At 58.9% G+C, this 22,561-nt stretch overlaps 1 protein-coding gene across 4 annotated transcripts; it reads right to left on the reverse strand.

Annotated features, from left to right (window-relative positions):
• Positions 1 to 3,592: 3,592 nt before the first annotated feature.
• On the reverse strand, positions 3,593 to 22,330 carry NR4A1 (nuclear receptor subfamily 4 group A member 1). 4 transcript variants are annotated; one of them, XM_079937975.1, is made up of 9 exons: positions 22,311 to 22,330; positions 20,819 to 20,938; positions 18,768 to 18,874; positions 8,291 to 9,153; positions 7,345 to 7,474; positions 6,886 to 7,037; positions 6,356 to 6,558; positions 6,091 to 6,269; positions 3,593 to 4,797 (listed from the first exon to the last, which is right to left on the reverse strand). In XM_079937975.1, exons 4-9 carry the CDS (start codon positions 9,149 to 9,151, stop codon positions 4,541 to 4,543), a joined length of 1,782 nt encoding a protein of 593 aa, XP_079794101.1. In that variant the 5' UTR covers positions 9,152 to 9,153; positions 18,768 to 18,874; positions 20,819 to 20,938; positions 22,311 to 22,330; the 3' UTR covers positions 3,593 to 4,540. The 4 variants fall into 4 exon arrangements, with proteins under 4 accessions (XP_079794101.1, XP_079794103.1, XP_079794100.1 ...); XM_079937977.1 differs by lacking the exon at positions 18,768 to 18,874 and having other exon boundaries at positions 22,311 to 22,316; XM_079937974.1 differs by lacking the exon at positions 22,311 to 22,330 and having other exon boundaries at positions 20,819 to 20,958.
• Positions 22,331 to 22,561: the final 231 nt, after the last annotated feature.

The raw sequence follows: 22,561 nt of genomic DNA on the forward strand, positions 1-22,561 counted from the left end.
AAGACAGGCCCCCCCCGCACCCCCCTCCCCAGCCAGCTGCCACCCCAGGCCCTCACAGCCCAGCTGGCATGATTTATGGTCCTGAACCAGCACCTGGGTGAGACCTTGAGGAGACCTCAAATGGCCCCCCCGGCCTGGCAGGGTCAGGGCCCAGCAGGAGGCAAAGGGGAACCAGGGTGGTGGGCAGGATGGCTGGAGCATGGGCCTAGGGGTGGGGGACGGGAGGCAGATGCCAAGGCCAGAGCCTCCAGGGCCCCAGAGCCTTCAGAGTCCAGCTGGGGACCCTGGAATGTGCCTCCCGCCCTCAGAATGTCCCTGGCTGTGTGGGGAAGGGGATATTGAGGGGGTGGAGGGGGGTTTCCTCAGCCTTGCACTCCTTCCTGCCCTTCCCACAGGGGGCTGGACGTTTCCAAGTCCCACTAGGCAGCCTAGGCCTTACCCAATCAGCCCCCAGCCCGGGGGCCAGGGCAGGGCTGGCAGCGGGCTGAGCCTGCAGCAGAGAGAAGCAGCGGTCTGGGGCTCCAGGGAGAGCAGAGCAGCCGCCCGCTGAGCTGTGGGGCTGCAAGGCCAGGTCCGGACGGGGAGGCAAGGCGGACGGGCGGAGGCGCACCCCTTCAGCCTCACGTTCTGAGAAGGCCCAGCAGCCCTGGGGTCACGGCTAAACTCAGGGGCTCGGTGGGGCTGGGGCTCGTCCAGATTTAAGCTAAAACACGCTGGGAATCCTCAGACCCAACTCTCACGTGAGGGGGACGCAGCACTGCCCTCAACCAGAACAGGCCCAACACAGCTGCCTCACGGCTACGGAAGGACATCACTCGACCTGCGGACTGTCCAGCCACCACCCAGCAGCCTCCCACCTCTGACAGGCTCTCACAGGCTTCCCTCTGCAGCCACAGAGCCGGCTACCACCCAGCCCGGCGCGTGGACACTCAGAGCAACCGTGCGGTATCGTACAGCTCAAGTACTGGCTGGTTGCCTGTGACCTTCAGAAGCTTCTCTACTTCCTTGAGGCCGACCCTCACCACCTAGCTCCGTAACCACGTCCGGATGTAGCAGTTTCCCCTATCCCAGGCCCCCGTGAAGGGCCATCGGCCCCTGCTCAGAGCCTAGACCTCAGAGCTATGGCCCCAGTCACCGAGCCGCCCCCAGACTGGGGAGGGGGCCAGGGCCTCTGGGCACAGGGCCCTGCGTGGGTGGGGTGCTGGGAGACAGGGAGGTAGGCTTCCTGGGTCTCCTGTGAGGACAAACAGCGGGATTTGAGGCCTTGGAAAATCCCGCCTGGGATTCCAGGCCCTGCCGGCGTCACTGCCTTTTGACTATTGTCCCCGACGGAAACGGCCCAGCCCCCGGGCTGCAGGGACAGAGCGGCCATTGTGAGGCCCCACCAGGCTCAATGCCCCCTTGTTCGCCCTCCTGGCCCCTAGCAAGACTCAGAGGCCAGTTCTTCCAGTTGCTGGTTGGAAAGAAAAGGCCTGCCTGCAGGCTCCAGCCCTTGGGCGGGGCAGGGCGGGGCAGGGCTGGAGAAATCAGTCCCCCAGCCCGTACCCCAATTGCCAGAGTCCCGGAAAGGAGCCACCATCCATGGGGCTTCTTTCATTTACAAGGACAGGGAGACCTAGTGGTTAAGTAGTTAGACCCATGCAGCTCAGCCACTTAGAAGTCAAGTGACCTTGGGAAAGTCATTTCCTTTCCTCTGAAATGAATTCTCCTCTTTGGTAAAAACAATAGCTATTACTTATTGGGTGCCTGCTACAAGGCAGGCACTGTTGGAAACACTTTGTATACATTCATTCATGTATCACTATGAGCAACTTTGTGAAATAGGTACAACTAATTTCCCCATTTATAGATGAAAACACTGAGGCACAGAAGGGTAAAGTGACTTGCCCAAAATTGCACAGCTAGGAAGAGCTGGAGCCAAGATTTAAAGCCGGGTAGTCTGGTTCCGGAGTCCTCGCTCTTTACCCCTCTGCTGTGTTGCACGCTTTCCTTACAGTGTGGTACCGAGGGCTAGAAGTAACAAATATCATATGAAAGGAACTTGGCGGATGATAAATCCTAATATGTGGTAGCTGCTGTCATCACTATGGGGCCTAGATGTCTATAGGGACCGAGATTCTCCACTGCCCTGGCCCATTCCCAACCCCTGGCCCCTCCTCAAACACCTTTTGCTTTCCCCAGGGGCCTGCCCTGTGCTCCACATCTGTCTTTGCCAAAGAGTGATTCAGAGGGAGAGGGACTCAGTCCAGCCACAGCTGGTGGGGGACTTCCCAGCAAGCTCTGCTCCTAACCAGAGTACTGCCACCAGACTCACCTCCGCGTGGAACAGATAGGAAACCAGGGCTCAGTGAGGAAGAGGGGCTTCTCAGAGAGCAGCGTGGAGCTGGGGTAGGGCTGAGAACAGAAGCAGATCTCCCAACCACACCACCCCTAGCCCCGCCTTGCCAGGTGCTGGTGCTGTGACACAGGCTCACTCACGAGCTCTGGCGGGGGTGCCAGGGATGCACGCCGTGGCAGTCATCATGCACAGGGCCCAGGACTCCCCAGTCCACCCCACATGGACCCTTCAGAACAGAACCTGAGCAAGGGCGGGTGGCTGGGGACTCCTTGGGGAACCTGCAGACTGGGGCTGGAGCAGCAGGGAAGGCCCTTGATTCGGTCCTACTGCAGAGCAGAGCCCTATTTTGTTCGACTTCCATCCAGCAGGGGCTGCCCTCATCCAGCCAGTTCCTCGGGGCTGTGGAGGTAGAGGTTCAGGGGTCCTGGGCCAAGGGCCCTGCTGGGTCATGAGGCTGGAAGGGCACTGAGAGCAGGGAAAGGGGCCGGACCCCGCGTGGCTACCTTGGGCCTCGGGTTAGGGTCAGGCTACGTTCATGTTTCTCGAAAGAGTGGCCTCCAGGCCTCCAGCCTCACAAACACCTGGGTGCTGGGCAAAGGTAGAGCTCCATGAGCCCCACCCCGTCAAATCCGAGTCTTTGGGGCAGAGCCTAGGAATTTGTTTTTGTTTTTCTTTAAAGAATCAATTTTATTTATTTTTGGCTATGTTGGGTCTTTGTTGCTGTGCGCAGGCTTTCTCTCGTTGCGGCAAGTGGGGGCTACTCTTCGTTGCAGTGTGCGGGCTTCTCATTGTGGTGGCTTCTCTTGTTGCGCAGCACAGGCTCTAGGCGCGCGGGCTTCAGTAGTTGTGGCACACGGGCTCAGTAGTTGTGGCACGCGGGCTCAGTAGTTGTGGCACACGGGCTTAGTTGCTCCGCGGCATGTGGGATCTTCCCCGACTAGGGATCAAACCCGTGTCCCCTGCATTGGCAGGCGGATTCTTAACCACTGCGCCACCAGGGAAGTCCCTAGGAATTTACATTTTAAGCCAGCTAAGCATCTGATGGGCTTGGGGGATGGAGAACCTACGTGGGGGTATTTGGGCACAGGTAGGGACCTCAGAACAGTTTCCTTGCCAAGAGGGTGCTAGACGCGTGGGGAGAAATATTGAAAATGGCGATGGGAAGAAAACGTCTACTGCGTAATGATAGCTGCTATCACCATCCTGAGCTGCCTTGTACCCAGCCCTATGGTGAGCACCACACCCACACCCTCGCAATCCCAGCAGCCAGGTGAGGTGGGGAATGCCCTCCTCCTTGTGTTACAGATGTGGAAGCCGAATCAGAGGCCATCACCCCAGGTTAGGAACTTACAGCCAAAGCCGGTGCTCTTATCCCTGGATGAATCAGCCTCCAGGCGCAGGCCCCATCCACGAGCCAGGCCTGCTTCCCAGAAGCTTTCTCCGTGTCGGAAACTAGTTTCGGTGCTTTGCATAACAACCCCATGAAGCAGCTGCGATTATTTCCACCTTTTACAAATGAGTAAACTGAGGCCAGTAAGCTCAGCTTGGTAACATCCAAGATTTATGGGTGCCACCCCTGCCTCTCATGCCATTTGGGGGATGGGTGGTGGGGGGGAGGGTGTCAGAGAGAGACAGGATCCTAGCTTCAGCTACACGTCTATTTTTTATTCAATATATTAAATATATTAATCAGAAAAGACACGTACTATAAATCCAGGAAAATACACAAATATAAATGTCAGAATCTGTCACTTGTCTTCCTCCTAGAGTGAGTCTATGTACACATGGAAGGAGGGCGGGAAGAGAGCAAGTAGGAGGAGGCTGGTGGGGGCCCGTCCCTCCCTCCCAAACCCCACTCCCACCTCAACCTCTTCCTTCCTGTATTTACAGCAGCATTTGGCTTATTTACAGCATGGCGGTATGTGTGTTAAAAACGGTTTTATCTTACAAAAACATAAAGACCGGGGCTGGGCTGGGGGGTAAGACAAATAGTAAGGGTCACCCCTGTGAACGCATCCCCCTCCCCCAGGGCATGAACTCCCTGCCGACCTCCCAGAGCAGGTGGCGGGGAGGGGCGGCCAGTCTGCAGCTCAGGCCCAGGCTGAGGGGTGGTGCTCCAGGGGTCCGTGGGCCGTGGGCTAAAGGCACGTGGGGTGGCGTGTGAGCGTGCACACGGAGTGCACGCGTGTTCCTGGGCTGGGGTCAGAAGGGCAGCGTGTCCATAAAGATCTTCTCGACGATGGGCGGAGGGGGCACCAAGTCCTCCAGCTTGAGGTAGAAGATGCGCTGCAGGCCCTGGGTGCACAGGGTCCGCAGCTCGGGCAGCTTGCCCAGCAGGCGGGACAGGCAGCTGGCGGGCTGAGGCTCGCCTGCCTCGGCCGAGACGTGCTCCTTCAGGCAGCTGGCGATGCGGTTCTGCAGCTCCTCTACCCTGCAAGGCTCCTGCAGCCCGTGCCGGTCTGCGGGGAAGGTGCAGGATTAGCTGCACAGCTGAGGAGCAGACGCCCCTCTCCCCGGCCTCTCCCAGGTCTCTGGAACGGCCGCCAGTGACCAGGCCCCACAGCCCTCTGCACTGTGCAAAAGCACAGGAGCCCGCTTCTGAGCCCCAGCAGAAGCCTAGCAAGGCAGCAACGTTCATTATCCTCATCTTCCAAGTGACACAGTGAGGCCCAGAGAGGTTAAATGACTTGCCTAAGGTCGCAAAAAGGAAATAAAACCCTACGCAGGTTTTCTGACGAGGCCAGTGTTGCTTTTGGTTTCTGGTTTTTTTCCCCCCAGACTGTTTGTGAGAAACCCTGGGTTTGAGCAGCAGGGTTTCAGAGGCCACCTCCAGGGAAAGCAGGCCTCAAAACCCACCACACTCTCTCTGCAGCCCAGAGTGCCTCAGATTCTGTCCTACAGTTTTTTGCCCTATGTAGCTTTGTGAAATTTCAGTTAAAAAAATTAAGTGAAAAAGAGGTGGGGCAGATTCTGGTGCTTTAAAAAATAAAGAGACCCGAAAACCTCCGCATTTAATGCCAAAAACTCCATCCTGCGTAATTATATTTACATAAAGTACACAACAAGCACAGCTAATCTGTGCTATTAGCAGTCGGGGTGGCAGCCACCTTTTGGGGAACTGATGACAGGAAGGGGGCACAGGAGGGGTTCTGGTGTCCCGGTCATGTCTCTTTTTTTTTTTTTTTTTTGCGGTAGGTGGGCCTTTCACTGCTGTGGCCTCTCCCGTTGCGGAGCACAGGCTCCGGACGCGCAGGCTCAGCGGCCATGGCTCACGGGCACAGCCGCTCCGTGGCATGTGGGATCCTCCCGGCCCGGGGCACGAACCCGTGTCCCCTGCATCGGCAGGCGGACTCTCAACAACTGCGCCACCAGGGAAGCTCATGTCTGTTTCTCGATCTAGGTGCTGTTTATGTGCACATGCTCCGTTTGTAAAAACTTCCTGTGTGCAACACGATTAAGATTTTAAAAACAAACCCAAACTTTAGGCCACACATGACACCTACACGATCAGGATCTGTGGTCCTCTGGGATAACTCACAGGCTGGCTTGGTTTGCAGTCAGCCACAGCTGGGCCTGAAGCCTGGCTCTGCCACCTGCCAGCTGTGTTGCCCTGAGCCATGCTTACCCCTCTCTGCATCTAATCACCCTCGCTCCACAAGGTGGGGGCCCAGGAAGCGCCAGGTGCCCGCCCATCCAGGGCCAGGCCCTCAGGCCCTCCCCATCTCCCCAGGTCTGTGGAACTAGCCACCCACCTGTGATAAGGACGAGCGCAGAGAGGCAGGCAAAAGCAGGGACGTCGACGACCAAGCTGTGCAGGGAGCGAGAGAAGGCCAGGATGCTGTCGATCCAGTCCCCGAAGCCGCGGGCACACTGCAGCCGGTGCAGCACCAGGCCCGAGCAGAAGATGAGCTTCCCCTCAGCCGGCTTAGACCTGGTGGGCAGGGATGCAGACACGAGTCAGAGGGGCTGGAGGGCAGGGCGGCAGGGTGAGGGGTGAGCAGACAGCCGGAAGCTCACCGGTAGGCCAGGCGGAGGATGAAGAGCTCCAGGAAGGCCGACTCCAGCAGCAGGTCCTGGTCCCCGGGGGACAGCTCGGCAAAGCCGGGGATCTTCTCAGCCCACTTGCGGATAACCTCCAGGGAACCCGAAAGCAGGTCGTAGAACTGCTGCACGTCCCCGGCATCCTCCTTCCCGAAGTGGGGCAGCACCAGCTCCTGGAACTAGGAAGCGGCCTGGCCGGGTCAGACCCCAGGGAAAGCCCCGCACCAAGGCCGCCACGTACAGCCATGACGCGCCCTCCCTCGGATGTCAGATCCCGGGGGTGAGAGTGGAGCTGAGATTCTGCCCACACTTGCTTGCCAACTCTCACATATTAACCCAGGGCCACAGCTGCTGGAAGGAGCACGTTTTTCTAATTGACCCCTGCCCAAAGGGGTACATTTTCCCATCGGGTCAGCCTGGAGGGGCCTCCTCTCTTTTCAGTTTGTGGAACTGGGGCTTTTCTAATGTGCAGGAAAGCGCTGAACGTGGGGTAGGCGGGGCCTCACCTTGGAGTAGTCCAGTTTGGAAGTGCTGGGCCCCGAGTCCAGGTGTGCCCGGACCAGGGAGGTGAGGAGATTCGCAGGGGAGGCATCCGGGGGTTGCTTGGGCTTTGAAGGGAGCCGCCCCCGCCGCCCCTTCAGGCTGTCTGTCCGGACAACTGCAGAGAAATGGGCAAGGGTGAGCAAGGGAGGAAGGGAGCCAGGGAAGGGCCTCTCAGCCCAAGCTGTGCCCAGCAGTGCCGGGCAGCAACCCCAAGTGCAAGGACCTAGAGCCCCCGAGACCCAGGGGACTCTGCAGGGACCTCCCCCACCACAAGGCAGGCAGGTGGACCAGAGGTCGGGGAGGAAGTAGGGCCCAGGCATGCCCTGCCCTGCGGCCCACCAGAACAAATGTCTGGGGGACTCTGCCGGCCCCACCCCACTCAGGCCCGCCGCTGTCCCACTGGGCCTGTGCCAGCCACCCACCTTCCTTCACCATGCCCACAGCCAGGCACTTCTGGAAGCGACAGAACTGGCAGCGGTTTCGCCGTCTCTTGTCCACAGGGCAGTCCTTGTTAGCCAGGCAGATGTACTTGGCATTTTTCTGCACTGTGCGCTGGCGGGGGGGGGGGGGGGGGGGGGCAACACGGAACACGCTGTCAGAGCGTGGGGATGGGGGGAGCCCAGGGGAGGGAAGCGACCAGATCCTACTGCCATCGCAGACAAAAGCGCTCTCTGTTCACAGCTATTTTTCTAACATTTGGGTGGCAGGGGAGGGAGAGATGGATGGGTGGGGGAAGGAAGAGAAAAGTCTTGGGGACACTGGGGGAGGGTTCGGCCTCACCCTCAGGACACAAGATTAGGGGCTCGGGGCTCCCCAGCAGCTGGTACTTCTTAACGTGCCTGCGTCCGCCTGCCCCTTCCCTGGGGCAGACACGAGAGGGCTGAGGAGGGGCTGGGGGTGGGGACGGGAAGCGAAGCAGGCACCCAGCACTGGGACAAACACACAGCCTGTTCCCAAGTCCACCCCCAGCCCTCAAGCACCAAGCCCTCTTCTCAGATCCTTTCATCTCGCGCCAGGAACACGAGTGCCTGGGGCCCCCCTTCCCACCAGGACCTTGAGTGGGGGGAGGCCAGGCAGAGGAAAGCTAGAGGCTGGCCACTGAACTTCCCCTCGTGGGTACCCCTGCAGCCCGCACCCTCTGCCCAGCTCTCACCCCTCCCTCCATAACTCTACAGCCCCAGTCCCAGCATGAAAAGGTCCCAGCTCCCTGCTCCCAGGACAGTAGCCCACCTGGCAGGCCTGCCCTCTGCTTAAAGAGCAGAACTTGTTGGGAGGAGAACCCAAGGGAAGTCACCACAGACCCTGCTGGGGTGAGAGAGCAGCCTGTCCCACCTGTCATAAAAAGCTACCCCCCGGGCAGCCCAGTACCTTGAAGAAGCCCTTGCAGCCCTCGCAGGTGCGGACACCGTAATGCTGGCAAGAGGCGTTGTCCCCACACACGGCACAGCGGCCCTCGCTTGCACCCGGAGCCCCACTCCGGGCTTTGGCTGGGGTCACGGGCGCATCCACCATCCCCAAGCCATCGAGGTGTGAAGACGCGGGCACCAGGCCTGGGAACGCTGTCGGCATGGAATAGCTCTCTCCCTCCCCCAGCTGGTGGGCAGCCTGCGAGGGGAACAGCCTCAGGGGGCTCTGGGCCAGGCTGGGACTGGGGCCGGGGGGAGGGCTGAAGGAAAAGAAGGTCAGCGGCTGGGGGTGCCCAGAAGCCTTGGGCAGCTGCTCTGTCCATGCCCGCATGCCTTCGTAAGTCTGGCTGGGCGAGAAGGGGCCGAAGGAGCCGTCCCAGGGAGAGAGCTGTGGAGGCTGGAAGCTGGGCGTGGACGGTGACGGGGCTGAGCAGGGGCTGCCGTAGTAGTCGGAGCCGCTGGAGGACAGGGTCTCGTCGAGAGGGCCGCTCAGGGTGCCGGGGTAGCAGCCGAACACCTGGAAGTCCTCGAACTTGAATGAAGCGGAGGCAGGGGAGGTGGCTGACGATGAAGACGTGGAGGAGGCCGAGGAGGAGGCCGAGGAGCATGGCTGGGCTGTTCCCGGCAGCTGGTACAGGAAGGTGTCAAACTCCCCCGTGTAGCCGTCCATGAAGGTGCTGAAGCTGGGCAAGGCCGTGGGGACAGCGGGGGCCGCCTCAGGGCTGGCCAGGTCCATGGTGGGCTTGCTGAGCTCGGGGGTCAGGGGGTCACCGGGTCCCGGGCTTGATGCTGGTGTCCCATACTGGGCTTGGATACAGGGCATCTCTGGAGAAGGAAGAGACCAAAGGGTGGGGAGGTGGGGAGTCAGTGAGAGAAGCCTGAGGCCTGACCTCTAAGTATAGGCCCCTGAGTTGCCAGGTGGCAGGAGTCCCAGCCAGACAGGGGACACGAGGCGTTAGGGCCACAGCCCACCACAGAACCCAGGAATCCTGGTCCCCAGCCAGAGCACTGTCTCGACCTCCATGTCACAAAGCCCCTGGGCAATGGCCCAGCAAGAGTGGGCTCAAGTCGGAAGGCCAGCCACACCCCAGGCAGCCTGGGAACCCTAGGGAAGGCATCTAGCCAGCATTTCTCTGCTGGAACAGGGGAAAGCTGTGTTCCTCCAGCCCCCTGCCCCTCCCTTACTGGGTAAAGCATGGGTGGGGGCTGGGAGAAGGGTGGGTGGGAGAGGCAGCCAGGCAAGGCCTGAGCCCAGTCCCGGGAGCAGATATGTCGTTCCTCCAACCTGGCACTTCTGGGAATATTCCCAGGCATGGCCCAGCCTCTCCCAAACCCCCTCTCCTCCTCCCCACACAGTGCCAGTGCCTGGGCTGAAGGACATCCTGCAGATGGAAAAGGAGCTGGGAGTAAAGGCCCAGCTGCCTACGAAAGCAGCCTAAGCAGCAGTGAGCCTGTGCCCCTCCACCCCCACCCCCACCCGTCCCCACCCTACGTACTGAGCAAAGGCTGCAGATCCCACGCGCACCCCAGTCCTGCCATCTGGGGACAGGCACCCACTCTATGCTGCCTGGGATGCTCCCAGAAGCAAAGAGAAAGGGAGCCCGGCCTCCTTACCCAGTCCCCAGCTCCCCAGGGGATCAGGTAACCTGGCTCCAGACCTTTAAAGGCCGCGTGCTGGAAGGGGGAGCGCGTGCTGGAAGGGGGAGCGTGAGGGAGACAGCAGCCCCTGGACTTCCAGGAGAAGTCCTGAAGAGGAATTCCTCTGCTACCCCCAAAGCGTCTCCCCCTGTTATTTTTATGAGAACACTCAAGAGTCCAGGAGGCTGGAGATGGCTGTGCAGGGAAGAGGGGGAGCCTGCTGGTGAGTGCCGGAAGCCCGGGTCCCTCCACTGAAGAGTTCTGTGCCCTGAAGAAACCAGGAGCTCAGGCAAAGGTGCTTACACCCTGCCCCAAACCTGAGGAGCCTGAAGGAGCAGACGGAGCATCATTCGGGGGGGATCCCTAAGTTCGCAGACAAGTCAAAAACTAACGCAGGGGAGGCTCCGGGACAGTTCCCCATCCCGCCTCCTGGCTTGGCGGTCTCCGTGACCCTGGCCTCATCAGTCAGGGAGGGAGGCTGGGTAAGAAAGCAAGCTGAAGCAGAGCGCCATAGTCAAGGGGGACAGCAGGAGGGGCCGAGGTTGGCATCACCTCCTGGCCAAGAGCCCAGGGAGTCCTCTGGTTCTAGCCTTTCTCCCACCTCCTTGGGCCCCGGACAGGGCAGCTCCACCCCTGACCTGACACTCCCACAACCAACCCAGACAACAGAGCCCCCAGAAACTCTGGCCCCACCCACCCAGTGGCACCCGTCCAGAGGCACTGAGCACCTGCAAGAGGTAAGGGTGGCCACGTCTGCCTGCGCTAGGACAGCCTGGGCAGGGATGGGTTTGGGTGGAGGAAAAGAGGCAGCAGCTACACAGGGTTGGGCTGGGCGTTCCAGCCTTATTCAAATCCCGTTTCTCCACGTGGACGTCCCACATCCGGATCAATCCCCACCAAACTACCCCCACTCCTGCCTTCATGCAGGTACTTAATGACACAAGATATGGACCTACATGTAGCCTTTGGCGGAAGCACAGGGAGAAGGAAGAGGCGGGGTTGAAGGAGGGAGCAGGGAGAATCCAGCTTCAGGCGGGTCCTGGCAACACTGTGGTTTGCACCTGTCGTGCTGAACAAGCCTCAGGCTGCACCCTACCTGTGTGATCCAACATAGACCAAGGCGGGAGTGGGGCAGGGCTGGTATCCTCTAGGTGGTACCACACCACAGAACGCAACATTAGCAACTGCCTACCAAGGATCCCAAAGGATGACGCTTTCCACCACGCTCCCTCCCTCTCTCCCTCCCTCTCCCTCTCTCACACACACAGACAGACGCAGATCCAAGCTACAGTAAAAACAATCTTCCCTACGCTTCCAGAGACCCTGCTCCTGCCGGTGAGAAGACGCCTCTATTCCAACACACAGCAGCACCCCCTGCACAGTTCAGCCAATGCTGACCTCAACAATCTAGACCTCTCCTAGATAATCCAGGGAGAAACTTGCAGCTGCGGGTCACCACAAACTAAGCCACAGCCTCTAAAGTGTTAAGAAAACAACTAACGGCTGGGGTGCGAGCTGACAAGCTGGGAAGAAGGAGACCCTTTTGGAAATTCAATCCTGGTAGGAGTCAGATACATCCCAGCAGCCCAAGCTCTGTGCACCTTCTCCCCCACGCACACTGTACTGAGACCCCAACCAGCAACTAAGTCCCAGGCGCCCGGTGCCCACTAAAGGACCCTGGGAGACTGAACTCTAGCCAGTCTCCTACTGAACAGGTCCCCACTGCCGGCACCAACCTAACCCTCTGTGGCTTCCACCTTGCACAGACACGGCCCCCCCCCCGCCCCCGCCACACACACACACACACACACACACACACACACACACACAGCGCTCAGTAAACTCCAGTCCGATCTGAGTCCTCATCCCGTTCCAACCGCTAACCCCCCACGCCAGAACTGCATCCTACTCCCGCCCTCCTTCATGCTGACCCTAAAACACCCTTTCTGCCCGCGCGAACACCCATCTCCTTCATGCAGCAAGCCCCCCAACCCAAAACAGAGCTCTGTGGAGATGCACGCTTCCCGGGGGTCACCTACCCGGCTGGCTCCTGCTCCCCGTGCCCAGGACCGGCGCCCCAAGTCGCAGCCCGATCCCGCGTGCGCTCCCGCGGTCCTGCACACTCCCCCAACTTTCGCAGCCTCCACCACTGGGACTCCCGGCCGCGCCGGACCCTGCTCTTAAGCGCTCCGTGACGCACGGGGAGGGGCGGGGGCGCCACTGACGCACGCGGCCGGGCGAGCTCTGGCCATACAAGGGCGCGGGGGGCGGCGCGGTTCCGGCGGGAGGCGGCCAGGGGTAGGCACGGGGACGGGGAGCCCGAGGAGGCGGGGCGAGAGGGGGGGCCTGGAATGTCTGCGCGCGTGACGCACGCGGGGTTCCATTGACGCAGGGAGCGCGGATTGTTTGATCTATAAATAGTCCCCTCTCGCCCTCTGCGCCAGCTAAAAATAGCAGCTCGCGGATTCGCCAGGCTCCTCCGGCAGGACCCAGCACCGGCCCGGGGCCCCTGGAGCCGAAATAAGCAGCCCGAGGGCCAGAGCCCAAGAAAAGGGTGCTCTAGCGCCGTGGCTGCGGGGCTTCCCCGGACGAGGAGCTCCTCACCCTCCGGCGGCTCCCGGGAGCCACGAACGCGCCCGGCTCCGCTTTTGCACCCTCCCCAGCCCTTCCAGCGGGCACGGGGAAGGCCCAGGGCTGGGGCGGGCAACTCAGAGACTCACCCGGGGAACCTGCGCCCCCCACCTCAGCCCAAGGCGCTGCCACTGCACTTGACCCTTCTTCCCCAGCGGGGTCTCGGCTGTCACACTCACACACACACACACACTTATTCCCTCCCCCCAATTTCTCATGCAAAGTACCTTCCGGAGGGCAGGGATTCGCCAAGCCCAAGACAGGCCAACTGGCTGTGCTTCACAGCTGAAGTTGATTTCTCACCACTACCCTCCCCAGTCCCTGACAGGGTGAAAGCACTCTAGTTGGGAAATTACAGAATTTCAGAACCGGGTGGAGCCTGAGAAATCTTTTCGAATCTGTGCCGACTCTTCCCCACTTTATAAATAAACAGGCTCAGCAAAATAATAGCACTTGCTCAAGGCCACAGAGCAAGGCGGTGGCACACTGGGGTGGAACCTGACTACATCTCTAGGGGATCCCTTCACACCCTCCGCTGTCCATGATCGAGGAGTTCCCACCTGCAGCCTTCCCGGGAGCCCTCGCCTGCTAGGTGGGAGAGGAAGGAGGAAAAGGCTAATATTTAGAAGAAGAAAGCCCCTCCCCACACCCCTCCCCCTCTCCCCTCTCCACACTGAGCTTGCGCCCACGGACCCCACTCTGGCCTCCCCTGGTTACCCAACAGCACTTTCCTCTACCCTTGAGGCACTTCCTGCTCCTCACTTCCACTCTCACCTCCGTCTCAGGTTTCCCACACCCTGCTCTCCAGCCCCCACTTCTGTCCACTCAAAGGTCCCACCAGCACCTCAAATGTCACCCGTTCCAGACAGAGCTTGCCGTCTCTGCACTCCCCGCCTGCCACCCATCTCTGCTCCTGATGCCCCACATGCTACTTTTCACTCTTTCCTGAAATTCTATTTTGGAACTTCTCTTGGATCCTCCGTTCCTAATTGCCAGCCAGAGCCCACGCCTCACTGGTGCCTGAAGGCAGCAGACCAGCTGATTGAGGCCAACGACCTCCCCTTCTCCCTTCTTCTTGCCCGCACCCATTAAGAAACTGCCCCTTCACCAGCCTGCCTCCTCTTTCCAAACCCTACTGTCCACCACGGATGGAGCAGTCTTCATGTAACACCAGCATCATTCGGTGATCCGGTCAGAACCTAGCATAGCTCCCGCACTGCAGCCCACAGTCTCAACATGGACCCGTCTTCAGAGAGCTCTGGCCTTTGCTAAAACACCTTCCAAAGACGCTTCAACGGCCACCTGCGTGCAGATGAAGTGTGGGCAGGATGATGTTTAGCCAAAGTTTTGTTTTTCTTTGTCTTGGGCTTTTGCAGAAGATATTACTTGGATAAAAAGGATTCCACAGCTTAAAACTGGTTTGAAACCACTAATATAATTCATGTCTTCCCATTTTGCAGATTAGGACCCAAGGGCTCCCAGAAGAGCTGCACCTTGCTCAGAAGCACGAACAAGTCCGGGCTGGTGAAACTAACCCAGCTGGGTCACGGGCTGGTTTCCCCACCTAGGCCCCCGCCCCCCCCGCCCAGCAGGGCCTTCCTCAGAAAATAAAAACAATTCTAATATGTTAGCAAAAGATGATTAGCCAGGCCAATATTCTTCCCAGGTCAGTGTTCTTCCCTCCAAAACTCATCAGCAAAAGAAAAAAAGAGACAAGAAAAAGTATATGAGCTGCAGCCTTAATGGCTCTTTGAAAGCTGACCTAGCCTTGAGCCCTAGCACCCCCTTTTTTCCCCACCACTTTCCATCTGTAAAGAGCAACACAGACCATCCCCTACCTTTCCCATGGGGAGGCCCACCCAGGAGCCCCAGGGAACTCAAGTGTGGCGAGGAGCTGTCCAGGTCTCCAGTCTAAATCTCCGCGTCTCAGCATCCAGCCTCCAGATTTGTGCCTGCGGCCCGGGCCCCATCTCCACGGGAGATGGCAGATTTGCAGGTTGCAGTCTTGCTGCCCCAAAGGCAGAGGGTGGAAGAGACAGCAGCAGCTACCCCCTGGCCATGCTTGTGGAGGTGGGGGATGCTGGGGGCTTGGAACACACTACACTCTGAAAATAAGTAAATAAGGAGAAAAAGGCAGTCCCTCTGTAGGAACACACCCGGGGAGCACCTAGCCTAAGACAGAGAGGGGAGAGGCGAGAGGGGCTTGGGGACCTCAGGCTTCATCCCTGCTGGCCAGATGCCCTCCAGGGAGGGTGGCTTGGGGCTCTGAGGTGGAATCTGGCCAAGGTGGAACTCTTGAAAAGGCATAACTGATGCAGACGTTGGGAGACCTGGAGCATAAGCTGGTCGAAGACTGGACGGAGACTCCAAGGGACTCCACTAAGCCCAACCTTTAGGAGCAAGGTCAGAGTGAACAGCTCATTGTGGGGTAGGTAAGGGTTGGAAAGAGACAGGTAATGATAGCAGAGGTATCCGAAACTAGAGGTGAGGACCAGAAGGTAAAGCAGGGCCGTGATAACACAGGAAGGGCAGGGAAAGATGCTGTGCTGGAGACGAGACAGCTGCCCGAGGTCAGGCTCGCACAGCACAGCACAGCCCACCAATCTACCCTCACCACCCCCAGGATCCCTGCTGCCCCAACATAAAGACCTTGGGCTAAACCTTCCCACCACCCATTGGGCACATTGTTCCTCTTCCTTCTATTCTAACCCTACTCATCCTCTAAGAATTCAGCTCATAACACCCTCCTGGACCAGCCTAACTCTTAATAATAAGTACCTTCTCACTGGAGGGTTTGGGGGTGGGGGAGTGAGGGACACCAGTGAAGGGTCAGACCCTCGGCTTAGGGCACGTCACGTGGATTCTTCCACTTAACCCTCTCCCTAACCGTCTACGTTTGGAATTACCACCTACATTTTATAAATGAGGAGGAGGCTTAGCGGCCAGGAATCAGACTCCCCGAACTCCCAGTTCTGCGCTAGACCCACTGCCCTCAACTCTGAACTCCAGAGCTCTGGCTTCTGGCCCCACAAGCCTCGAGTCTCACAAGTGCACCACAGAGCTGGTACGCACACGGCCTATAAGCTGGAAACAGCAGTGCCTACGAGGGCGTCTCTGGGGGGGCTGGAAGCGTCCCAGTTCCTAGTCTGAACGGTGGTCACCTGGGTGTGCTCAGTATGGAAAAGTAATCACACTCTATGCTCTGAAGATTTCACGTCTGTGATTTGCATGCTTTTCTGTATGTGTGTTATACTTTCAGAAAGAAAAGTTTATTTACAAAAATAGCCACACCTAAATGGAAGAGACGTATTTATTCAAATGGAGGCAGATGCTGCTGGAGTTTACTGAAATCACAGAGAAACAGTGGCTGTTTCTCATTACGTTATTCGTTCTATCGACACATACTCAAGAGCACAGCTACGGTTAGGAGAGGCTGCAGCATCTGACATCAGAAAGGGGTCCTCTCGCAGCATGTTTTCTGAATCACTCAGCTCGGGCCTGGCCCCTGCTAGTCAAATCTTGTGGGGCTCGGGGACTCTCGTGCTCAGGCCATCCCTCCCCCGACAACCAGTGTGTGAACGGGAGGGCAAGGCCCTGTCTCTCCCACCTTGGCAGGAGGCCCCTTCATGCATCCTCAACAGTAAGTAGCCCAGGGCAGGCCGCAAATGGGCAGCCAAAGTACACCATCGTCCCCCAGCCAAGACGGTGGGTAAATAGGAGACGGAGGAAGTGGAACTGCACAGCCCCTTTCCCACGCTGCCCCGCCCACCTCAGGCTGGCCCCTGCCCCTGCTGAGCAAAGGGCAGGAACTTGCCCTACTTTCGCCAAGACCATCCTCACCCATGGGCCTCCACACCCTTCCCACAGGGTAGGCAGAGGGAGTGAGCTTTGCCTCCTCCCCCCCACCCCCCACCCCAGCTTCCCCACCTTAGCCCCAGGACCTATCTCCAGGCCTGACCCAGCCACTTCCTCTTCCTGCCCTGGCAGCAGGCAGGGGGATTTGTGCCGTGGGCAGGGAAGCTCTGCCTACTGCTCCAGGGGGCTTCCACGGACAGCTCTGGGAACTGGGGATGTAGGGGCAGGCCCAGGTCTGATCTTCTGGCCCTTGTCCAGGCCCTGCCACGACCACACGTTTTGTTACCTCCCGGGAAAACAGGTTCCCAAGGACACGGGCAGGTCAGCCGCCACCCTCCACTTCTCACCCCAGCCCCAGCAGAGGCAAAAGATAAAGGAACTCTCAGAGGCATCTTTGACCTGGAGCCAGCAAGCCTGGTGTGTGACCCGGGGCCAGTCCCTTGCCCTCTTCGGGACCGTTTCCTCATCTGCCCAATGCTGACAACATCACTAGTCCCGGTGCTATTAGAATTCAAGTCACTAACGGAAGGGGGAGGCTCACAGTGAAATGGGAGCACTGTCTGGGGGCTGGGGCTCTAGGGACCCGCAGCAGGATCCTGAGGGAGGCACAGAAAGGAGACACCAGCGCCGTCAGCTCGATGGGGAGCCAGCACCCTCCTTCTTCAAGACCCAGAGATAAATAGTACCCCCATCCCCACCTCTCCCTCTCCAGGGCTGCGTGAAAGGAAATGAGAGTATGCCCAGCACCAGGGAAATTCCGGACTGTGTGCAGCAAGTGCTCAACTGATACTCCGAAGAGAGCTGGTTACTTGAGCAGGTCAGACCTCTCTCCACAGAGGTCATTTCCAGTCCAGTGATGTCTCAACCCCCAGCCCGCTATCAGGCCAGAAGGAATCCACATACAACATAAAGCAACAAGATCAGACTTCAGGAAGAACCTCCAGACAGAGCTGGAAAACATAGACAAGATCATGGAGGTCCTCTGGGAAGAGTCGACCCACGCCTCATTTGTAGCCTCCTCAAATCTCCTTCCATTGGCTTCCCTGGTGGCGCAGCGGTTAAGAATCGCCTGCCAATGCAGGGGACACGGGTTCGAGCCCTGCTCCGGGAAGATCCCACATGCTGCGGAGCAACTAAGCCCGTGCGCCACAACTACTGAGCCTGCGCTCGAGAGCCTGTAAGCCACAACTACCAAGCCCACGTGCCACAACTACTGAAGCCCGTGTGCCTAGAGCCCGCAACAAGAGAAGCCACGGCAATGAGAAGCCCGTACACTGCAAACAAAAGTGGCCCCCGCTCGCCGCAACTAGAGAAAAGCCCGTGCACAGCAACGGAGACCCAACACAGCCAAAAAAAAAAAAAATCTCCTTCCATGCCCCTCAGTCTGCTCAGCTCCTGGCCAGCTCTTCTCTCCCCGACCCTAGGGGGTTCTCCCACCACCTCGCACAACATCAACAACCCACCAAATTCTCCTGTGCCTGCCCAAGGTCTCCACCCAGCCTCCCTGGGCAAAATTTCAAATTCCAAAATAAAAACCCTCTGATAACGAGGCCCAGCCGGAAAGACTGATGCATTTTCCTATTGTTGAAGTATTTTTAGTCACAGGCTCTGGATTCGTTTAAAGACTCACGTTCAGAAAGGGAAAAATTTTTTTTTCAAGAACCGAGAAGGAGAGCACACAGCCTCCCACGTAAGGAGCTCCGCTTATTCCATGCCGGCCCAAGCCCCTGGCCCGGCTCCCGGGGAGCGTGCTTGTGGCAAGCCGGTTGGCGGACTTGCCAAGCCTAGCTCCAGTCCAGCTTCTCAGGCACCAAACCAGGCGGGAAGCCAGGCAAGTAGGGCGGGGCAGGGGCCGAGGGCGGGCTCAGGGACGTCAATCCACAAGTTCAGACCCCAAGTCCCAACCAGCTGGGGGGCCAGGGACCCTACTCAAGGACAAGTGCTGAGGTACCTGACTGACACCCAGCTCACTCCAGCAACCGTCCCCAGCCTGAGCACACCAGTGTTGTCCAGGCCGGGTCAACAGGACAGGAGGATGGAAGACCCTGTTGCAAATCTCTGAGGAAGGAGACAGGCGGCATCACCTATTTCCTCGTCGCCTGGTTCTCAACCACAAAGGGATCCAAGTCCAACTCCCGTCATCCAAGTGCCAAAAAGCCTTTACCCTCATTCCTCGGGAGGGTCGGCCACCCCTGCTTCCTCCTCCGCCCCTCCCCCTCTGGAGGCCAAAGAAACCACAGTGAGGACGGTCACAATGGAAAAAGATGCACACAGCCCAGCCCCTGTGCCTCGGTTTCCCCATTCCTAAGACTCACCAGCTTCCTCCACGCGATCTGCTTTGATTCTCTGAGGGCCTGGACAACTGCACCAAGGGAGAATCCCGGGATTGGTTGGGGACTCTTCCCAGTGGCCTCAGGAAGCCCTGCGGGAAGAGACGTGACCGCCCAGTCAGCCCGTCCTGCCGACCGAGGCTGTGCACCAGCTGAGCGGACTCAGGACACGGAGCGGCCTCCAAGCCAGCATGTCCTCCTCTGTTTATATAGCTGAAACCGGAGCTGGCCTCTGGGGGCAGGGGGAGCTGCCTCAGGGCCCTCTGGCTGAGGCCTGACTTTGGCCCAGGTCAGCAAGAGCCTAAAATAGTCAGCTGACGGGAGCCCTGGCATGAGCGTGACCCTGGGCCCGTGCCCGGGCCTGGCAGACAGGTGCCCACGTCACAGGACCAGCAGCTGGAGCACTCGTGGAGCCCCCGCTGGCAGCACTCATGGTGGCCTTGCCAGCACCTCTGGCATGGGAATTCCACCCAATCACCACCCTCACCCAGACAACGGACTGACCGCAAGGAATTCTGGCCCCAGGAGCCACTGGGTACCCAGAGGGAAGGCTAGGCACTCAGCAGGCCGCGTCTGACCTGAGGGCAGAGGTGGGGGCTGAGCGGAGGGAAAGACACCCGGCCGCTGCTGTCATCTTCACTCACGTGCTTCCCGAGTCCAGATGTCCAGCTGACCAGGGACACCTGCCTCTTCCACTTACAGTAATTCCTCTCCCTGCCCCAGCCCGAGGTTGGTGGCACAGTGCCTGCTGCCAGCAAGAGGCCAGGTGCATACCCAGCGCAGCCCCCGGAACAGGAGGCCCTGCTTCCCAGGGCTTTCCCTCCTTCCCTCCAGGCTTGGAGGGCTGGGCAGCCCATCCTCCCCATCCCAGCCACCTCTCTGGGACTCTCTGCACCTCGAACACCAACTCCACAAGAGGCAACAGAGTTTGGGGGTCCAGGGTGGGATACTGAGCCAGCTCCTGCTTCATCTGGGGATCTCTCAAGGCCCGAAGGGGGTGCTGCTCAGAGATGACCCTCGTTTCTGGGCAAGGAAGAAGGGAATAAGAGGGTCCCTGTCCAGGGCGCCAAGCTGAACTCCAGCTCTCTCAGGTAAACACGGTGACCAGGACTATGTACCCTTGACCCCGCCCCAGTACCTCAAGTCCCCAAGGAAAGGCCTGGTGGAAATCCCATTCCCACACTCCGCCCCTCACCCACAGATCAGCTTGTGTCTTCTCCGGAGGCATCTTCAGGCAAGGAAGGTATGTCCTCCATCAGCTGACCGGGCCACTGGGCTTGCCCAGAATCCAGAAGACCTGGATTCTGAGCTCGGGTCTACACGTCCTCAGTGTAGGACCTTGAAAAGTGCCTTGTCCCCTCTCTAACTCAGTTTCTTCAGCCATAAGAAGAGGAGGGGAGCTAGACGGCCACGGATTTCTCTGGCCATGGCCACAAGTCTGAGACTTTCCCTCTCAGGGATGTTGGATGAAGTGAAGGGTCTGTCCCTGCCCTTGGTCAGCGAGATCCTCCCCATTCATAGAGCCACCCGCCCCATACCAGACCCCACAGGACCTACAGGCCCACCGCAGAAGGGGGCAGTCATCACCCTTTCAGGGAGGCAAGGGGTGGTCCAAGTTTCCCTTCACGCACTCCCCTGGTACAGTGTCTACACCCTAGGAACAAGGCAACTTCCCATCCCCCAGGTCTGCCCCGCTATACTCCCAGCCTGGCCTTGAGCTATACAACCCCACCCCATCAGCTTCCCAGAACGAGGCACATGCTGCCCTGGGAGCAGCTGTCATCCCCAACAACCCCATGACACCCAGGCCCAGAGCCCCCCAGTCTGTCCTGCTAAGAAAGTCAGGCTTCCCCCCTTCCCTGCCCCCGCGTTACCCCCACCACTGAAGAAATCAGATCTCCCATGCTGAGCAGCACCTCGCCCACCACCTCTGCAGGGCTTCCCCCTCCATCCCCCAAACCACATCCGCTTCAGGCAGCTCCACACCCACCTCAGGGGCCCCAGGGGCGTACAAGGGGCAACAGCAGGGCACTCACCCCTCTGGATGGACCAACAGTCCTCGAACAACACTCGACCATCCCTCGGGCCTTCGGGGCCTGGCAGAAGGCGCCGACACCAGGGAGGGGCTGGGGCTGGCCTCTGTCCACAGTGGAGGCCTGCAGAGGGAGAGTCCACGCGAGAGAGGAGAAACCAGCTAGCGGGACCATTCCCTGGAGACAGCACAGCCAGAAAACACAGGAGTGGGAACAGAAGCAGGACCCGGGCCATGAGGGGGGACAAGGCAGCCCAAGGACCTCCGTGAGCTGGGCGTCAGAGGCTGGGGGCCCACACCGCAAGCAAACAGCACTTGGGAATGTGGGGTGTGGCCAGGAGCTGCCGACAGTGTCTGGGGCACCTCAGGGCCCTGGAGACACAGCTCCTCAGCCTCACACCCCACTCCTGGGGGGAGGGGGGTACCTCAATCCAGCTTTCAGCTCCCTGATGTGCACAAAAGGGCCTGTTGTAGGCAGAGAAAAGGGAGCTATTGTGAGGACAGAGCAGAATACCCCTCTCTCCTTTAAGGGGCTCCAACTTGGCCCCCAAAGCTTCAGAGGCTGCAGAGCAAGGGCTCCATGCCCCCATCTCTAGGCAGCCCAGCCTTCTAATCTGAGCCATGGGGACTCTCAGGAAATCCTTTCTGAAGGGATTCCAGTCACAGAGCTGGAAGGTCCAGCTTGGGGTGGAGGGGTTAAGAGCATGGATGCTGCAGCCCTGTGGCCTGGGTTCAGATCCTGGCTCCATCACTTGTAACCTTAGGCAAGTTACATAGCTTCTCTGTTACTCATCTGTGAAAATGAGAATCTGTGGGACCTCCCTGGTGGCGCAGTGGTTAAGAATCCGCCTGCTAATGCAGGGGACACGGGTTCAAGCCCTGGCCCGGGAAGATCCCACATACCGTGAAGCAACTAAGCCCGTGCGCCACAACTACTGAGCCTGCGCTCCAGAACCTGCAAGCCACAACTACTGAGCCCACGTGCTGCAACTACTGAAGTCCGCGTGTAGAGCCCGTGCTCTGCTACAAGGGAAGCTACCACAATGAGCAGCCCGTGCACCGCAACAAAGAGTAGCCCCCGCTCGCTGCGGCTAGAGAAAGCCTGCACGCAGCAACGAAGACCCAATGCAGCCAAAAATAAATAATAAATAAATAGTCTAAAAAAAAAGAAGAGAATCTGTAATTGACATCTCTAAAATTAACAACCATACGGTTACCAGCGGGCTTAAAATGAGCTCATATGTGTAAAGGACTTAAAACAGTGCTGGATACACACAGGTGCTATCATTATTAGGAGAAATTGAATGATGACACATAAAAGCTAACCCCAGACCTGGTTCCTATTCCAAGCCACTTCTGGGCACCTGGCCTCTACTTCCAGGGCCACCTGTGCGTGCCACCCCTTCAGCCTCTTCAAGCTCTCCCCCAACCCTGCTGGTGCCAAAGGCTTCAGCCAGGGCAACGCAGACCCCACTCCTCTCCTTCCCTTCTCCTACCCTTACTCAGCCCTCTCCTCTCTTGCCTGGGCCCCAAGGTGAGGGCAGGACCAGACAAGGCGTGATCTTCCCTGGTTATCAGGATGCCCTTCAGGCCGATGAGATCTAGGAAAAGAGAAGTAGATGCTTCCACGGTGCCAGGTAGAGGAAGTGAGGAGGAGGGGTCCCAGAGGGTAGGTGATGGACTCCTTCACCCTCCTAACCTCTGTCCCACGGTCCACAGGCTTAGGGGAGTTCCTCTAGCCCATGGT

The sequence above is a fragment of the Stenella coeruleoalba genome, assembly GCF_951394435.1.
Source record: "Stenella coeruleoalba genome assembly, chromosome: 11".
Lineage (NCBI taxonomy): Eukaryota > Metazoa > Chordata > Mammalia > Artiodactyla > Delphinidae > Stenella > Stenella coeruleoalba.